We start from the raw sequence: 19,036 nt of genomic DNA, 5'->3' as shown, positions 1-19,036 counted from the left end.
CTGTATTCCTGCTCTGAGCAGAGGGTTAGACTACGTTATTCTCAAAAGCCCTTCCATCTTGAAAATCTCACACTTCTTAAAAAAAAAAAAAAAAAAAAAAATCTTCCATCAGGGCTGGAGAAATAGGCAAAATACACACTTTGTCTACAAACTAAATATATATATATATATATGGCCCTAAATATCAGTTTATTAGTTACCAGTGTGACAGAGAACATCTTTAAGACCTTAAGTGGAATTTACGTACAACTTTCCTTTCCTCCTTCTGAGGCAACCATAACTACTCAGAATTTCTCATGACCTCCGGTACTTAATAAATTGGCTACCACTCAGGGGCTCTTTGTATAATGGTGACATCAATGCCTCCTGAGTAATATAGATGTGACTTGTGCCAGCTCCTAATCTGGACTGTGATTAGATAGCAAGATTCCAGAAGAAGCTATCTCATTTCACATTCTCAGTGTCTTTCTTGGCACCGAGCATGCCTTGCCGTCAATAGGGACCCAGTAAGTAGCTGTAGGCTGGAACACCATTACTCAGTGGCCAAGTTTTTATTATGCCATAGTGATGTTCTTTTGTACTTCTGTTTCATCCTCCAACATCTTCCTGGATGATAACCACTCGAGAACCTGCTGGCTGCATGTCCTGTGTTCCTTGTATTTTACTTCTTCCATCCTTTTCTTTGCATCTCCATTTAGTTTCTGGAGTCTCAGGGTGGTAAACACACAGTCAGCTATGCGAGAGTTGGCAGTAGAGGAGGTACGCTGTTTCTTCTCCTTCCATCTCCCAAATCTCTCTCTCCCTGTTTCAGCTGTGACTGAAAACACACATGCCATGTTGCTGGTAGGATATAGTACTACTTCTAGAGAAGAATATTATCACTGTGCTATCAACTCCACAAGGACAACCATTTTTGTCTACTTTTTCACACGTGTATCCACAAAACCTAAAATAGTTCCTGACATACATAGGAGAGTCTCCGTAAATATGTACTGATTTAATGAATGAATGTGTTATTCCCTGGGATTCAAGCCTGTTCTGATGTTTTCACCTGTGCTTAAACATGAGATCGAGTTATATAGTAGGTATGTTTTGAGAGCAGTGCTGGCACCTTGAGAGAAAGGGCTTACTTTTTGTTCTTCTATAAATAGTAAGTTATAGCCATCAAAATGTAAAAACTGAGTGGATATCAGTTATCTAGGACAAAGTAGAAAGGCATTGTTAATTAAAGTTAAACCCCAGCATATATTAACAGATATGCCTGGCTATGGTGAGGGACAGAGAAAATGATACAAAAGTCATGGCAGATGACATATGGAAGAGGATAAGTTACTCTAAGGAACAGTAGTAGAATAGAAGCGCTGGAGGGCGAGGCCTGTCTATCTTACATACTGCCGTCTCCCCAGCCCATGTAGCATAATGTGGTACTAAATAACTAGGTACTAAATAAATTATTTAGTTGTTGTCATTAAATGTGCTTTGAAGCAGTAAGAGAATTGTGAATTGGGGACTGCTTTTAAAAACCCGAAGCCCTTTAGTGAGTCTGTGTTCCTTTGCAGCCACGTTCTGTCTGTGGCTGGGACCCTGCGGCACCTTTTAGAGCTGCCATTCTCCATTTCAGCACAGACCCCACCTAGCTGGCTTCATTCATTCACAGTACCTGACTGGCCCTGGAGACACTTGAGTTTGAGACTCCACAGACTAGGAGTCATAGTGCCTGAGTCTTGCTCACAGACCTCACCACATACAAGCTTTGTGACCTTGGGCAGGTGTTAAACTTCTTGGACGCTTGTTGTCTTTATGAATCCCCTACCTCATTGGCAATGTAAGAACAATAGCTTATAGATTTTTAGTGCAATAACTTTTTGTGAGCAAGAATGGAGCATATGGTGGTCCTAAGAGTGATGGGCAGGAAAGGTAGACAGCACCTTAACAGGGAGGGCATCCAGCATAATTCTCACCTAGTCCCATTTGCCAAGAGCTGCCCCATTTGTCCTGTTGCTGCTTGAAAAGGTTACTGGGTATCCATGGCTGCCTGAATCCCCCTCACTTCACTTGTTGCCATGGTGAGGGGCAGACATCATAGCCATTTACCAAACACATGGCAATATGTTGTGATTTTGTGTCTCCTTTTCACAGGGAACCTGTAAGACTGGGAAAGTCGCCTGATGGCTACACCGCTAAACCCTTTTAGTTTATTTTGCCTTTTCAGATGAGAGGGCCCATTTGTCTTTTTTATTCTGTTTTTCCCGCGTTCACTTTGTGGAGAACATTGGAAAAATCTGAAGATGCTCGTACCAGATGGTAATTTCTTTGTACTCTACAGACACCAGTTCCCATGCTTTTGTGAATGTGATGGTTTAATGAATTCCCGGAATTTTGTTTCTGAATTGTCATGTAGGATCAAATTTGTGTCATGCAGGCAGTCTTAGGAATGGCTCAGCCAAGCAGAGATGAGCTTGATTATGAACGTGGTGCCAGCCCTGTGGGTGTGGGGCTGGGCAACAATGAGGAAGGTTGGCAGTCTCAGCTGTCACTGGGGTGGTGTGGACAGGCCACTGAGCACTTCCCTCCACCCCACCCTTGCTGGTTTCTGCCAGCGCCACCACCTGGAGACTTACCTTGCTTAGTAACAAAGAGGATGTGTGTGCGGTGCTCCAGAGGAGGAGAGGGTAAGGGTTAGGAGACTTCACGTGGGTAGCAGTAATGGGGAAGGGCAAGCATAATAAACTTACTGCAGAAAATTTGTTTCCTTTGATTTTTCTGAAATATAGTGTTTTTAAAATGGATATAAGCTCATCTGCTGTAAACTTGCAGAACATAGGGGATGAAGTCTTGTGAGGTCAGATGGCAAGCAGAGCTTTCAGGTCCATGGGGTCCTGGCACAGCTGAGTCCTTGCAGTGCCTTCACTCATCCATGTATAGACACCTACATGTTCCAGGTCCAGATAGCCATTCCAGGGCCATGTTTTTTGTCATGATTATTTGTGTTTTTTTCTCTATGCACTCACCTTTTCACATTAACTTTTCTGTTTTGTCCACTGTCTTGAGTTAAAGGCCCAAATTACTAAGCTAGATATTTGCATATGCAACGGGTTAGTGTCCAGCATTGATGGGAGCTTGTGGCACGCCTGGCACTGTTCTTAGTGCTGCACGTATGTTAACTCACACAGTTTTCACCCTGTGCCTGGGAGGCAGGTACTGTCTTCATTTTACAGATGTGAAAACTGAGGCACAGAGACAGACTTATCTGTGGAGCCCACACATCTCAGTTTGCCCAGATGCAGATTGATGTATGCCTTTTTTTTTCCAGTGGGATGCTCAAAAGCACCCTCCTTTCACATTCGAAACCTCCAGGTTTGACCAACAGATTATGCCCTGTTCCCAGTGTCTAGAAAGTTACCTGGTCTGGTTCAAGCTCAAGTCTCTGGCTGGAGAGCCTGTGCCCCTGTTTCTTCAGGACTTCAATTTGTGGTCATTTTCATTTACATTCACAGTGTAAGATTCCATTTACTGGCAGGTGGATTTGTTGCTGTGTCTGGAGCTTTCTTGCTTGGTTCCCTAGATGTTTTAGTCCTCTGTTGAGAGTGCACTCGTGGGTATGAGGAGCATGTTTTGACTTATGAAGCCCAATATTACTTCTTTAAAATTTTGTTTTGGACGGAGCCTAGGTGATGGAAAGAAGGTTAAATTGGGTTTGCTTTGGAAATCAGGCCATGGGCCCCAGCAACTCCAGTCTGAGCAGCCTGTGCCTTGTTCCCTCAGCCCAGGCCAGCCTACTACGGCCCTGGGGGTAACAATGTTTTCACCATTGCTGTGTTATTCACAGGGCTCCGGGAGCCCTTTTAGGAGACCAGCCACTTCAGGCCTGAGTAAGAATTCCTCACCCCATTTGCAAGGAGCCCGGACACTTTCTTGATACCATCCACTCTTAAACATTTCTTTGGACCTCGTAGCTCAAGATGATTCATTACTGTGTAGTCTTTTCTGGGCCAAATATTGCGACTACTTTACTTAAGTAACTTTTTAAATTTTGGTTTTTGAATATATTGACATTGTTCTATGGAGGCTTAACAGTTATCTTTTTTAGTAGATCTTCTTGGGGTGAATAAAAATTTACTTTGCTCTGTGTGTGTGCGCGCACGTGCATGTGTATGTTGGGAGGAAAGTTAAGTCGTATATTCCATTTTGTTAAGGCATTTCTTTGTCACAGGAGAAAAAGACATTTCACGTCATTTAAAAAAACCTATTTCCAACATTTAAAATATGGATACAGCCATTAACACCCACCCTGTTGATATGAGAAGTTGTGATGTTCTTTGAAAGCATAAGATGGTGATGATAATGTGAAACTCAGAGATGCCTCAGTAAAAGGAGTAATACAAATGCAAAAACTTTAAAAAATTGTCAAGCTTCTCCAGCAGTAACATAGATAATAATGCCTCTTGGAGGTGGTGTAAGAATTAATTAGGTAATGTACGTGAAATGTTCCAAGAAGAGTGTTCTGTTTTGTTATTATTAGTGTCATATTGTTCTTGGAACCCAGCATTCAAAATGAACTACAAAACCCGACCTTTGTTTCAAGGGATGTTGCATATTCTAATTGAAGTGATAGTGAGTGATGAGGCATTATGAAACTGGGAGAGTTGTACTAATGGTCTGGGGTGAAAAGGAGATGAGCTAAATTTCATGGATTCTTAGGCTTTTCTGCTTACTTATCTGACAATTTGTTTAGCTGAATCATTACTGGCTCTAGTTAATAAAACATTATGGAGATACCCCATGTTGAGAAGAACATGTATTTTCTTGCAGTGGTGTTGTTTTTTCTCTCCTCTTTATATAAAATACAAATTGGGCTCAACTTTAATCAAGCTCTGAGTCAAAAGCCATCTGTAATTCTTCCCGTTTAAAAATCTTTGCAGTGTGCACATGTGTGGATTTGGGGGCATGTGCGCATCATCCACTAGGAAGTCCTGTTGATTCTGCCTTCGCAATATGCGATGCTGACCACCTCTCCTATCCCACCTTAGTCTAAGCCACTGCCATTTATCCCTAGATTTGTGTAGTAGTAGCCTCCTAGCATGTCTTCCTGCTTTAGTTCAACCTTTGCCCTCCTATGATCCGTCTCCATCCAACTCTCAGAGTGATCTTTGTGAAGTGAGATCTGCTCTTGCTCAGAACCTTCCAGTGGATGCCCACTGTCTTCCATGATCTGGCTTCCTGCCATGTCTCACTCATTCCCTCTGGCCTCATTGGACTCTGCCTTTTCTTAAGCACTTCAAGCATGTTCCTGTGTCAGGGCTGATAAATCCCTGTTTCTAAATACTCTCTTCCTACCCCTTCAACTTTCTTTTTTAAATCCCAAACCTGTTTTTAAAAAGTTGAAAAAATTGTACGACCATGTTCATCTTGATTCACCGGTTAACACTTGCCACATTAGATCTTTCTCCCTGTCTTCCTCTCTGAGCCCCTAGATGTATTTGAACTTTTTTTTTCTGCTGGAGCGTTTGAGAGTAATTTGCAGACATTCAGACACTTCACCCCTAAATACTTAAGCATGTATCTCCTAAGAATAAGTATATTCTCCTATATAACTATATTATTATAATAGCCTTAAAATTGAACATTATTATATGTGCTATGTCAGCTTTCTCCTGTTGTTTCAAAAAATGTGTCTGTAAAAGTTTTTTTTTTTTTTTTATTTCAGGATCCAGTTAAAGATCAGATGTTCCACTGAGTTGTCGTATCTCTTTCTTTAGTCTCCTTTAATTTAGAAAGTTATGCTATCTTTCATCATCGCTCAGTACTAGACAACTTTTCTGTTGAACAACCCACAATTTCAATTTGTCTGATGGCTTTGTCATCTTTAGATTCAGGTTAAATCTATTTGCCAAGAAAAGGTGATGATGTCCTCCTCATAGCACCACACCAGGAAGTCCGAAAGCTGGTGTCTGCCACATTTTCCCTTTATGGTGATTATGCCTTTACCTTATTAAGTAATCTCTGGGGTCAAATTTTTAGTCCATATGAATATACTCTTCCCAACAAGATTTCACCCAGTGGTTTTTGCATTCATTGATGACCTTGCTTTACTCATTTATTACATTGCTGTTTGTCACAATTTTTTATTTCTATTTTTAGTTGGTGTTCCTCAGTTGAAGAATATTCCCTCTTTTCCCTCCCTTCATTTTTAGGAATATTGACTCATACATTTTTCTATAGAAGAAAATGGAAGACAAATATATATTTGATGTGTAATAATCTATAACCAGCCTTCCTCTTTTTGTTGGTCAAGTTGTCCTAAAATTCATCAGTGGGAAGCGGAAGCCGTTTAAGCTGGCTCCTGGGTCCTTTTAACATGATGCTATTAATCTTTGAGCACCTCTTCACTTTCTGGCACAAGATGTTCTAGCTGTCCAGAACAGCTGAAGGAACACTGAAATGATACCTGAATGGTGCTCTCCTTCACTTCCTTAGCGTCTGTACTAAATGTTATTGCATCAAAGGCCTTCCCTGGCCTCTCTATGACAGCATCACCACTACCTTTTGGACTGCTTCATGATATTTCTTATAGTGAATATCTCACCTAATATAACACTTATTTATTTGTTTGTTATTTATCTTACCCGACTAGCATGAAACCTACAAATTACAAGGGATTTGCCTATTTTGGATATCATTGAGTCCCTAGTATCTGGCACATAGTATGTCCTCAACAACCACTTGTTATAGAAATGAATGAATGAATGAATTTATCCCCACCTTGAGCCTACATCAAACTTTTCCAGATGAGCTACTGCTGTATTTTCTATTTCATGACACGGAGATGAATCAGACTGACTGCAAGGGGTTTATAGATGTTTGTCTGGAGTTCATTGCAATTTTGCTTCTAGTAGCTTTCCTGCCTTTGGGGTCTGGTAGTATTTGGAAGTATTACTAACAATGCATTACAAATGACACTTCACTGCAAGTCACTTGCCATGGACAGTGGAAACATGTTACGATGCATTTCTTTCTTCTCTAGCTTCTCTGAACAGAAAGTTTGACCATTTTAGAAATAAAAAATGAAACACTTGACTATGTTAGAACTTTTTACCATGGAATATAATGCTGGCAACTAAAAATTGAGTAGAGTAAGGGTTTTATTTTCTAAATGGAAAAAAAGTAACTATTTGTTCTCTACATAATACCTTGAAAGCTTTCATGGGATTTTCAAAGTATAAGAGTTGCTTCTTATCTTCAAAGAATTTCTATTCTAGCTGAGATTGTAAGAATTAAGAATATGGGGTGGGAATTGTGCATTAACACTTAATATAGCTGATGCATGTCATGGGCTGAACGGTGGCCCCAAAGATATCGGGTTCTAACCTCTGAAACCTGTAAACATTACCTTAGGAAAAAAGGAGTCTTTTCAGATGTGATTAATTTAAGGATTTCGAGATGGGGGGATTATCCTGGATTATCTCAATAGTCCCTAAATTCAATCATAAGTGTCCTTGTAAGAGAGGCCGAGGGGGATTTGGCCCACAGAGAAGCCAGAAGATGCAAAGAGCAGATTCTCCTGAGAGCCTCACAGGGAGCCTGGCCTATTGACACCTTGATTTTGGCCCTTTGACACTGATTTCAGATTTCTGGCCTCCAGACTGGGAGAATATCTCTCTATTGTTTTAACCCACCAAGTTTGTTGTCATTTGTTAAACAGCTGCTGCAGGAAACAAATGCAGTGGTAAACTGCATTCTATTGTTTTTCCTGGGACCCCGAAGTGATGAAGTGAGGGCAGTGTGGTGGGCACTTTCGCATTCATGTTACAGAAGAAGGAGCCCCGGGATAAGGGAGCCCAGTGACTTAAACCAGCTGTTCCAACTCTGAGCCCAGTGCCCCTTTCACTGTGGCCCCCAGCCTCCTCCTAGTGATTGGAACCAGTGCTCACAGAGTGCTCATCATGATAGTTTAAAAAAGACAGACCACTGTGGCTGGAGAGATTAAGGACAAATGTGTGTAAGGTGAAAACACAAGGGTATCCTTAAAGGAGAAAAATATTGAGAGAGTCAGAAGGTGACCAGTCCTGCTTCCCACAGTCCAGGGATGTAGTCCCTGCTTAAATGCTGTTTAGGCCGGGCACGGTGGCTCACACCTGTAATCCCAGCACTTTGGGAGGCCGAAGTGGGTGGATCACCTGAGGTCAGGAGTTCGAGACCAACCTGGCCAACATGGTGAAACCCCTTCTCTACTAAAAATACAAAAATTAGCTGGGCTTGGTGGCGCATACCTATAATTTCAGCTACTCGGGAGACTGAGGCACAAGAATTGTTTGAGTCCAGGAGGCAGATGAGGTTGCAGTGAGCTGAGATCGCACCACTGCACTCCAGTCTGGGTGACAGAGCTAGACTCTGTCTTAAAAAAAAAAAATACTGTTTAACCTTCCAGATGTTGGATACCTCTGAGCATTATATCCATGTGTCTGTCTGTGCATGGAGAAGAGAATCCCTTGCCATGTAGTTGACAGCACATTTTAGCTTTACCTCATGGAATCTTTGCCTCTGCTGTTGCCATGTGCATGTACCATTTACATGTGGGTAACACCAACATGAGACTCCAAGAGAAAGCCACGGGATGGACTGGATGGTTCCAGCTCTCCGAGGCATTACCCCTTTCTGGAAGGCACTCAGATGGGCTCACTCCTTCTTCCTGGCAACCATCAGAGTTCTCCTGCTACAGGCCCTGCTGTGAACTGCTCCAGGCCTCTTGATCCACACTGCTGCCACCGCTGCATATATGATGGGTCCTTTCTGTTCTCTAGTTTACTAAACCGTCATTTTGCTTCTGTAAGCCAAGCACAATACTGGGGAGATGAAGATTTAAAAGGATTCCATCCCTCCCCTCAGGGAGCTCTCAGACTTGTATGGGAAACAGAAAGGGAACTAGCTTGACTGAAGTGTGATAGCAGAAGTATAGAGACGGTAATCTCATGCTGTCCCTCTGCCCACAGGTGCGGAGAAAAGAACAATGTGTTTAATGCACAGGTCTTTGCAGGCTCATCCTAGAACCAGGAGATAGAAGGGATTCCTTAGGCTGTGGCATTCAGGAGAGAGATCTGGACAATTAACATCCCCACAGTGTCGATCTGGAGATTTTGGTGTGATGATTATAATGTGTTGTAATTCTTTACCCATTACCTTTATGAAACTTGTAAACTACCTGGGAGCCTTGATCCTGTGGGCTTCCTATTTAGCTCAGTTTGAGATTAAATAGAATATGGATAACTAAGTACCCTTTTTAACACTTTTAATAGCCACTGACCCCTATCCTCAACTTCTTTGCATCTATAATTTTCTATTGATAATGATTGGAAATATAAAAGGAACTAAATTGTATAGACATCATGTAGAAAGTGGCAGGCCAAGAGCTTTAAACCAAGCTACAGATCTCTGTGGCATTGGGGTGTAGGGTCAGCATCAGGGCTGATATACAGTCTCACCTTCATGAATATGAGGATCCTTTCTATTATCAGACTTTTTTTTTTTTTTTTTGAGACAGAGTTTCACTCTTTTTGCCCAGACTGGAGTGCAATGGTGCGATCTCCGCTCACTGTAATCTCCGCCTCTCGGGTTCAAGTGATTCTCCTGCCCCAGCCTCCCTAGTAGCTGGGGTTACAGGCATGCGCCACCATGCCTGGCTAATTTTGTATTTTTAGTAGAGACAGTGTTTCTCCATGTTTGTCAGGCTGGTCTCAAACTCCCAACCTCAGGTGATCTGCCCGCCTCAGCCTCCCAAAGTGCTGGGATTACAGGAGTGAGCCACCACGCCTGGCTATCAGACATTTTTAGAACACCCCACATGATCTCTTGATTGAGAAAGTAGAAAAAGCAGAAAATGACTGCAACCTCAGAGCATTTACTTTTTTAAATTTTATTTTATTGATCACAACAGCAGCTGTACACATTTGCGGGGGGCGGGGGCAGGAACCTTCTGCCCCATGCATGATCTTGTTTATTCAGGCTATTGTCAGTGTTTAGACCCATAAATCCCTCATAATAGCTTCTCAGGCATGAGTCGCTGTTCCTTACCTTGATGTCCGCATCAAGTTCTGCTCTTGAGTTTACGTTGGCTGTTGTTTCTTTCCAAAAGGAAAAAAGATTACATATAACTACAGTTACAGAAATAAATGAAATGTCATTTGGTTCTGTATTCTTTTGTGAAAACAGAATCGAAAGGCTTTGGCATAAAATGTAGTTTGTTTGTTTGTTTTTTTTGTTTTGTCAGTTCTGTGTATAGGTTTGTGCATTCCAGTGACATCTTAGAAAATACTGGCAACTATAGAGGATTAGAACTCAGAACCTAGAACCCAGTGATCATCCTGTCTCCAAAAGCATTTTTATTTCCAGTCTCTGCTTCTTTGAAGTTTCAAAGTAGATTTTCTTTTTCAGTTGGAGATGCACCCCAGGGGGAATGTTCAGAACTTCATATATAATGTAGATGAAGGTGTACGAGGTATTAATCGAGACACTGAGGCCTCTTTAAAATTGCGAGTAGTGGGGGCAGATGCTCTGCAAACTTCACCTTGCTCCTTGTTCCTGTGGTTTAGGTGTGGACTCAGAAAAAGTATATAGTGATTAGTTTGGGGAAGCATGTTCAGCTGCAACCTACAACTGAGATTTCTTGAGTTCAGTTAACTAGGAAGTAAGCCTGGTGTTCTGCTTTGGAGAAACACCTGAATGGCCTTAAGGTCCAATTTGGGTTCACCCTCTAGATCCACTAGAGATGCCCCAGAAGCTAGAGAATGATCCTTGGTTGTGGGGGCAGGGACCCATTTGTTTGTTCTTTCTACTACTAGGATTGGGCTGCTGGAATTGAGTGTCATTAATACATCAAACTAGCTGTCAAGAGACCAAATGAGCTTGCTTTTGAGGTCCTTTCACACTCCAGATACTGAAATTTCAGGCAATAATTTGTCCACCTTGCAGTTATTCTATATATATTATTAGAAAATGTCATTGAACTTGGTGAGAAACAATGGTTATTGGAGCTCTTTTAGCCCCATGGCTCACAGTCATTAAGTGTGTAGTTCACATATGTATAGAATACATTTAACTCAGAACTGTCTGCCTATTACGAGTATAGACAGTTGTTATGGATCTGACCAAGTTTTGCAGAACAATTCTGAATGATGTCATCTTTAATTTGTCAGGGGAAAATCATTGTCAGGCACCACTATTATTGCAAGATTTTTGGTGCGCAGAAGTTATCTGAGGAAGAATATATGCCTTCCTAACTTCAAGCTACTTGCTGGATGCAAAATTCTGTTTGGATATAAAGAAATGTTTTATCAGTTCTGAATAGCTGGGTTGTGGGGAGTAGATGAAATTTACTGTCTCTTGCAGTGGCTGAAATGTACATATCTGGCCAGAGATAAGTCCCCCAAGGGTCAAGGATGGCCTGGTAAGTAGAGCCAGCTGCAGCCACAATGCTAGATGCATGACAACACCTCACACTTGGCTGTGTGTTCGTCACTTATACCTACCTCCTTTGAAAAGGATTTAAGGTAGTTTACAACAAAAACATACATGTGAAATTAGTTAAAAAGGATAAGCAAGTACTCAAACTCTAAGATACTTTTATGTGGCACTTGAGTAAGATAACTAATCTAATTGAGGTCTGAATTTAACTTAGTTTCCTAGTAGTCAAAGCTAAAAGGGAAACAGACTAAAGAAAACATGTGTGGCTTTGGAGCTCTGTGACTTGTCCTCATGTGGAATTTTACAAGAAGTCTTTCACGAAATGGCTAATGACCTCAATTCATCAGAAAGGGTGAAAATATATTTTAAATGAGTCGTTTTTAGTATGGTTCAACAAAGAATGTTGTAAGTTCTGTATTTCTTGCAAGAATATTGCTTCCCAGCAGTGATCTAATTCATCTAGGGCCAGAACTCAGAGATACATTTACATAGCATGTCTCTTTGCCTTTCAGTTGTCACTCTTCTCCACCTAATTTCGATCATTTCCAAGGAGTCTTTAGTTTTAGAATAAATGTTCCGGCTGGGCCTGGAAAGTGTAGGTATTCTGGGGCAGTCAAGAAGAGAGCCTTCTGCTTTTGATGCTGGTGAAGAGCCTGAGGCCTGACAGTAACACGCTTCCCCCTCTCACCCAAGGAAGCAAACTGCAGGGATGTTTGCTGATCAGGATTTTTTTTTTCTCATGAAAGAGTAAAGACTATGCTAAAGAAAAACTAGTGCTGAACTGAGACTCCAAAGCTCTGCACAGAGGAGTATGGGAGAGATCGTTTGGGCATAGAAATTTTAAAGTCAAAAGTTTGTAATCCTGTACCTTTTCCATTTACCTCTTAATGTGGTAAAACATGTGACTTTGAGTGGCATCACTTATTTTTAAGCCTACAAGTGGGAATATTTTTGCAAAATGTTACCTGGAATAGCTGAATATATTGATTTGATGAATACAGCTATTTAATAATGTTTTTATTTATTGGAAATTATCAGCTCAAAATAGCAATTTTGTTTTGGAAACGCTTTGGACTACGCAGTCCATTGTTCATTTCTCCACTTTAGGAATGGCTAATAATAGATATTTTCTGACGACATCCACTCCGAAGTTTGTGTTGAGAAAGATTCTGAGGCTCCATCTGGGACTTAGTGGCTGCAAACTGTATAATCAATCCGCAGTATTTACTGTGGTGATGGAGGGATGGGGGTGGGGATGGCAGCACCTGCGCCAGGGATTTGCCAATGGAAATTGCGTTCAGAAACTGGCAGAGTTGCATTGAATTTATTTTGTCAGAAATTGGCCAGAAGCTTCAGATGCTTCTAAAAACATCCTTAGTTTGTTGTTCTTGGAGAACATGGATTTCATAGCCCTATAAACAGATTTGGGTTTTTGAGAGAGAATGCAGACTAGGGCCAAGCTTATTTTTGCCCCATTTAAATTTGAGATTTCATTTTTCAAGAGAGGCTCTGACCCACTTTGATTCTGAGGGCTGTACAGTAGTATTGCTTCTGGAGGAGCATTAAAAACTCAGTGTCTCTGCCAAGATCAATTGGCTCAGTAATTGTTAAGTGCTCTCTAATTTGAGGACACTTCTCACACACAAACTCTTACTTGATTCTCATAAAAACCCAATGAGATCATTCTTACTCTTTGTTTATTTGAACTTTATCCCATGATTTTTTATTGTGTTTGAGGCAGCCATAAAATGATTTGAGGCCTCAATTTTGTGGGACTAGGTAGAATAGGTGGAGTTGTTTGATGATGTGATTCTTATTTTAAAGATGAGGAAGTCAGGATTTACAGAGAGAGGTGGACTTGTCCTGAGTCTTACAAACTAGGAGGTGGCAAGGCCAGGATCTGGTCTGCTCCTGTATAATGGCCTTGCACATCTCAGCTTTCTGCAGGTGACGTGTTCTTTTATCTTTCAACATCATTGGCCTTATCCCATTCTGAACCATGAGCATCCTGTGTTTGAGAGTGTGTGCTTTCCTTTAACTTCTCCATTTTTCCTTACTTCAGGAGACTAAAGTTGATTCTAATAACAATTTGGTAAAGTATCTCACTTGGCATGGAGGGTCACTTAGAAATGTAATATCGAGTGATCTGAATGTGTCTTGACACCATGACCTGCCTAACTAAGAAAATGATGTCATAAAAGAGTATTTATTTATTGAAGTGTATATTTCTGAAGCCACGTGACAATCTATTAGAATCTCCTATTGGTAGTCAGGGAGAACTAGCATATCCTAACAAAATGACATCAATAAAAAGCACTTAAAGAGCTGACATTAGAAACAAAACTCATGTTCCCCTTGAGAATGTCATATTGCAGCTTAAGCCCATACCTTGGGCTGTCTGGCTTAGTAACAGCATCTTGCTTTGACAGCCTTTTGTTCTCCCTAGCTGATATTGTGGCGGTGGATATCAGCACATCAGTTCATGTGCTTTCCCTCCTGTAGGAACTGATTTGACTACAGTTATGTTAGCTCATATTTTCTCCCTCATTAAAGTGCCTATTTGCAATTTGTTCGAAGGAGGTTGCCAGCCTGCAACCACTGTTGGAGTGTGGTGCCCTTTCACTGGTGATTAATTTGCATAACTATACAGCGTTCATTGTCCAGCTGGATTTAGTTTTCATATCAATCTGAATTACACTAAAATAGATATCAAGGAATGCTGCCCCATTCATCAGAGAGTTACAGCTTTTATTGAACACATAGCATTTATATCACATTTTTATTTAGGAAGCTAAGGGATGAGTATTGCCTTCACTATGTATCTAGCTTCATTTCGTGGAGGTAGATACATGGTTTAAAGTTCCAACCCTTTGCTGCCACGGAGCTTTTCTTGTGCTCTTCATACCTATGTGTACCTTCTTCATTAAGAGGATATGAAATGTCAGAAGTAGTCAGTTTCTGCTCCAGGCAGCATTTGTGGGTGAGATCCCTAGTCAAACCAATGCATTGATTTAGTTTTGGAGACAATAGTTAATGCCACGTATCTTTGAGGAGCTACTTTTCCATGATCACAGATGGCCATACCTTAGCTTTGTTCCAGAATCTGTGTGTGTGACTTTGGAGCTGCTCATTTTCATGATTTTGGTAGAAGCTAGACTTTGGGATTCTGCTTTAATGGTGAAGAGAAGGTTATTTCCATATACCTGGTTCTCCCTGTGAGATATTTTAACCTACCATTTGCATGATACTTGCTTTAAGGGACTTGGGGCTATTTGCGTAGTGTCTCTTAAGTGCCAGTTTCCTCATCTATATATTGGGGAAGTTAACATTAATCTTCCCATGTTTGAGGATCATTAAGTACCAGGCACAGGGGAAATGATTAGTAAATAGTTGCTACAAAACTGAGGAGGAGGAGAAGGAGGAGGGATTAGAGGTATTTGCTTATGTCATGTTGTGATTTGGTTATTTCATTATGTAATGTTGTGGTTTGTCAACAGAGGGTTTATGCCAATGTTATGACTTTATACAGAGCTTTAGTAAAGGTGGAGCTCCTGAAGGAATACAAAGATGTAACCTATGACATCAGATCGTGGAGCTTACAGAGTGAAATATTGTTCAATTCAAACAGAGGAGGATGGAGAAAGAAGTCCTGGACCATGCATCTCAAAATATTTTGACTGACAGTGTTTAGCGGTAACACAGAGGAGGCACTGTGTTCATTCACATAATCTCCATTTCAGCAGGTGTTTTTGAGAAGCTGCCACTAGCCAGGCTGTGTTCTAGGCTTTAGGGATACAGTAACTGACAGGATAGAGAAAGTCTGCTCTCATGGAGCTTATATCCTAGTGGGGTGCAGGGATTGGGAGAAGAGGATGTAACATAAACCAGAAAAACACTGCAGAGTGACAGGTGAGCTGCAGAGAAATAAAACAGGGGAGCCGTGGCTTCTTTCTTCCTGAAGGAGTGGAATGCAAGCTGGAACTAAATGACCAGAAGGCAACAGCCATGAGAAAACCAAAGCAAAAGCCTCACAAGTAAAGAGACCGCCCAGGGCAGGAGCAACCTAAAGAAGAGTGGTGTGGGCACAGGGCACACATGTGGATGAGTGGGCAGAGAGGCAGGGCCAGGTCCACAGGACTTCATAAGTTGGAGCAAGGAGATCGGGCTTTCCTTTAAGCAGGATGGAAAGAAAGCACTTGATTTTTTTATTTTAAGTTCCAGGCTCTAAGTGCAGAATGTGTGGGTTTGTTACATACGTACGTAGAAAACACTTGATATTTTAAAGTAGGCCAATAACATAATCCATTTGCCTCTCTAAAGTTACCCTGGTTTCTGTGTAGAGGGTGGATTGAGCTCAAAAAGTAGTTTAGAATGAGAGAGAATGTTGCTTTGGACTACGGGGTAAATAGTGAAATTGGAGAGAAGTAGATGGATTCAGGCTGTATTCTGAAGGGGAAATGTGTATGGCTTGCCAAGGGATGAGTTGGAGAATGAGGGTGGGACGGGGGACATTGAGGGAAACAGCAAAAACAAGGATGGGTCCTAGATTGTCCACTGGACTAACAGAAGATCACGGTTCTGTTTACACAGGTGGGGAAGACTTGAGAGGGCAGGGAGCAGGATCATGGAAGAAAATTAGAAGTTTTATTTTGTTTGTGTTGAATTTGAGATCCTTATATGATACCCTTGTGAAGTCTGGAATTCCAAGGAGAAGTTAGGTCTGGAGAAGTAAATTTAGGACTTTTAGGTAAGTAGGTGGTGTACAGGGTCAGGGGACTGGATGAAGTCAACTAGTGAGGTGTAGCTTCAGGACAGATTCCTGAGACTGCAGATTGAAATGTCATGCTGAGGATCTGGAGAAGGCATGGCCAGAGATTAGGAGGAAGACCAGGCAGGTGATTTCAAAGAAGCAGAATGAAGGACGAGTTTCACACAGGAGAGTGGTCTCCTGTGTGGAGTGATGCTGATCCTTCATTAGGAGGATATGAAATGCCAGATACCGAAAGGTCTATGCCCATCTGTGCACAGGCCATGGAATTAAAGGACCATTTTGGGGAGGATTCAGGAGAGGTAGGTGAGTAGAAGGTAGAATGCAGGTGCTGGAAGAAATGTTCGACAAAAGACAAAAGCCTTTAACATGTCAGCAGCTTGAGGGGCCCTAAATTTTCCTGCTGGGCAAATTGGAGTTCTGGATCTTTGAAAGGTACCGAAGAACTATCCTTTTTGATGTATTTCCCTTCTTTGTTACCAAATCAGGTTTATTTTTAGTGCCAGCCTTATCTGGGTAGTAGGCCTGGAATGATTTTATAACCTACCTATTTATTTTCCTTTAACCTGTAGCCTGCTTGGGTGTGTCTGTGTAGCTGAAAGAGACTTTGGAGTAGGTAAGATACAAGGTTGGGCTTAGAGGAAGGATTAGGTTTTGGGGTAAGTGGAACAAGGGTGTATGGGATGGGAAGGGGAATTAAAACAAAGGCAAAGAAGGTAAAAATAACTTTAGTACGTGGGGCTGCTTCCTATGTCATTGAATTAGAAAAATAAAATAGCAATGTATTTAGCATAGTAGCGAAAACTTTAGCAGGTGGTACAGCAACAAGGGAAACCTAGCTTCATTGATTCCTTGCATCTAACCTGCTTCTAAAAAAGATTCAAGTCACCTACATGTAGACAGCACAGTGTAGAACCACTCATTCATCCTGTAAACATATACTGATTGCCGGTAATGATCCCACAATAGAGGCTGTGCTACCAAGATGGGTGACCCATGACCTTCCCTCAAGGAAAACAGACAAAAAACAACTGTAATACAGTAACAGACCAGAGGAAGGGGATTAATTCTGTCTAATTCTGTTTCAGCAGGATGTAGAAGGATGAAAAGTTGTCTATGAGGAAGAGAGGAGGAGCTAGCGAGGCATCCTGTGCTGGGCAGGGCAGGGTCACAGCAGGAGCAGAGTGCAGGGCAGGTTCCCTGGGGAGCACAGTGCTGGGAAGGGCAAGGAAGAAGCGTTAAGTGCAGAGTCTGGAGAGGGAAACTGAGCCCAAGCGGGACTTGACTTTTGTAGAGAGTATGGATCCGTATGTTTTTACACAGAGAAATACTTGATCTTCATTTTAGAAAGAAAATCCGTAAATGTGCATCATATCACTCTGTCTTTTTCTCTGTTTATTTTTAGCCCTGTGCGTCCAAATGCTGGGAGAACATCACCCCTTGAATGAATTGCCACCACATTAAATAAAATGTATCCAAAGCTCATATTCTTTCCTTTCCAGTACTTTCTCTCTGTCTCTCCAAATAGACATATATTAAAAATATATATGTATACATTTAAATATATACATATTTATTTGTTTATTTTGAGTCAGGGTCTCACTCTTGCTCAGACTGGAGGGCAGTGACATGATCATAGCTCACTGCAGCCTCCAACTCCTGGGTTCAGTTGATCCTCCCACCTCCTGAGTAGCTGGGACTACAGGTGCACATCACCATGCCTGGCTAATTTTTTATTTTTTAGAGATAGGGTCTTGCTATGTTGGTCAGACTGATCTTGACCTCCTGGCCTCAAGCAATGCTCCCACCTCAGCCACCTGAGAAACTAGGATTATAGGCATAAGCCGCCACGTCCAGCTAAACCTGTCTATATTTTGTTTCAAACAAATGTGCGTGTACACGTGTATGCTCTTACCTCTCAAAATCTTAAAGAAGTGTGAGATTATATAAACTTACTAGATTCTTCATGGTGTTGCATGTGTTAGAGTGAATCTTCCTCAATGCTTGTGTATTTAATAGCCTGAAAGAATAAATGTTTTTCTAATGGGCATATTTTAGCTGTGGTTTTTTTTAAGTTAAATATGTATATAAGTGTGTATAAAGTTTATGTGAAAGAAACGAGAGCCTTGTTTTCGGAAGCTCTTCTGTGTCTTGAAGGTGACAGGTTTTTGCTTTCTTAAGTGACTTTACAGACGAAAAAGGAGTCACACTTTTACAGTTGATTTGGTGTAACCCTCCTTCATCAGTGTCTGGCATATAGAGTATGCTGATGAGTCATGTGCAATGTGTTTTGAAAATCAGAACTTTTCAGATGAGCTGGAGGCCTATCCTGAAATGGCTTAGGACATAAACTGCTCAAAAATAATTTTAATACTCTTTTTTTTGTGATTTTTTTCCTACTTTGTTTTTAGGTGCTCTGCAGGTTCAGAGAAACTTCTTTAGTAACAGACTGTAGAAATGATCCCTAAAGTATGGTGTTTAATTTCAATACTCTTAAAGGAAATCCAGTTTCCTTTGTAAAATGTTCCTTATGTAACAAAAGTGTACTGAAAAAATGTGGTGTTTTTCTATCTCTTTATTTTGTCTGCCTATACCACTGAGAAGTTAATGGTTTAAGGAAAATATTTCAAGCCCTACAGATCATGTCAAATATTTGGCTTGGTAGGATTAATATTTTACTGCAGAGTGACAATGCTAGTGCTGTCCTAGTTTTAGGCATGATTATGTAAACTAATGAGCCATCCATTAAAAAACTTAGGGAAACAAAAAGCTATTTATTATGTGGATTACACTGACTATAGTTAGGATTAC

The 19,036-nt window shown here is 41.1% G+C and overlaps 1 protein-coding gene across 2 annotated transcripts in view; it reads left to right on the top strand.

The window, feature by feature from the left end:
* LOC111539887 (microtubule-associated serine/threonine-protein kinase 4-like) overlaps positions 1-17,710 on the top strand; it is a 392,884-nt gene extending 375,174 nt beyond the window's left edge. For both annotated transcript variants that reach the window (XM_023207890.2, XM_023207892.2), the window contains one exon: positions 17,631-17,710. In XM_023207890.2, the coding sequence (XP_023063658.1) occupies positions 17,631-17,673 (43 nt within the window). In that variant the 3' untranslated portion in view covers positions 17,674-17,710. The remainder of the gene's footprint in view (positions 1-17,630) is intronic.
* The last annotated feature ends 1,326 nt before the right edge of the window (positions 17,711-19,036 follow it).

The sequence above is a fragment of the Piliocolobus tephrosceles genome, chromosome 4, assembly GCF_002776525.5.
Source record: "Piliocolobus tephrosceles isolate RC106 chromosome 4, ASM277652v3, whole genome shotgun sequence".
NCBI lineage: Eukaryota > Metazoa > Chordata > Mammalia > Primates > Cercopithecidae > Piliocolobus > Piliocolobus tephrosceles.
The sequence above is the reverse complement of the archived record's forward strand: the minus strand, read 5'-3'. Positions and strand labels throughout refer to the sequence as shown.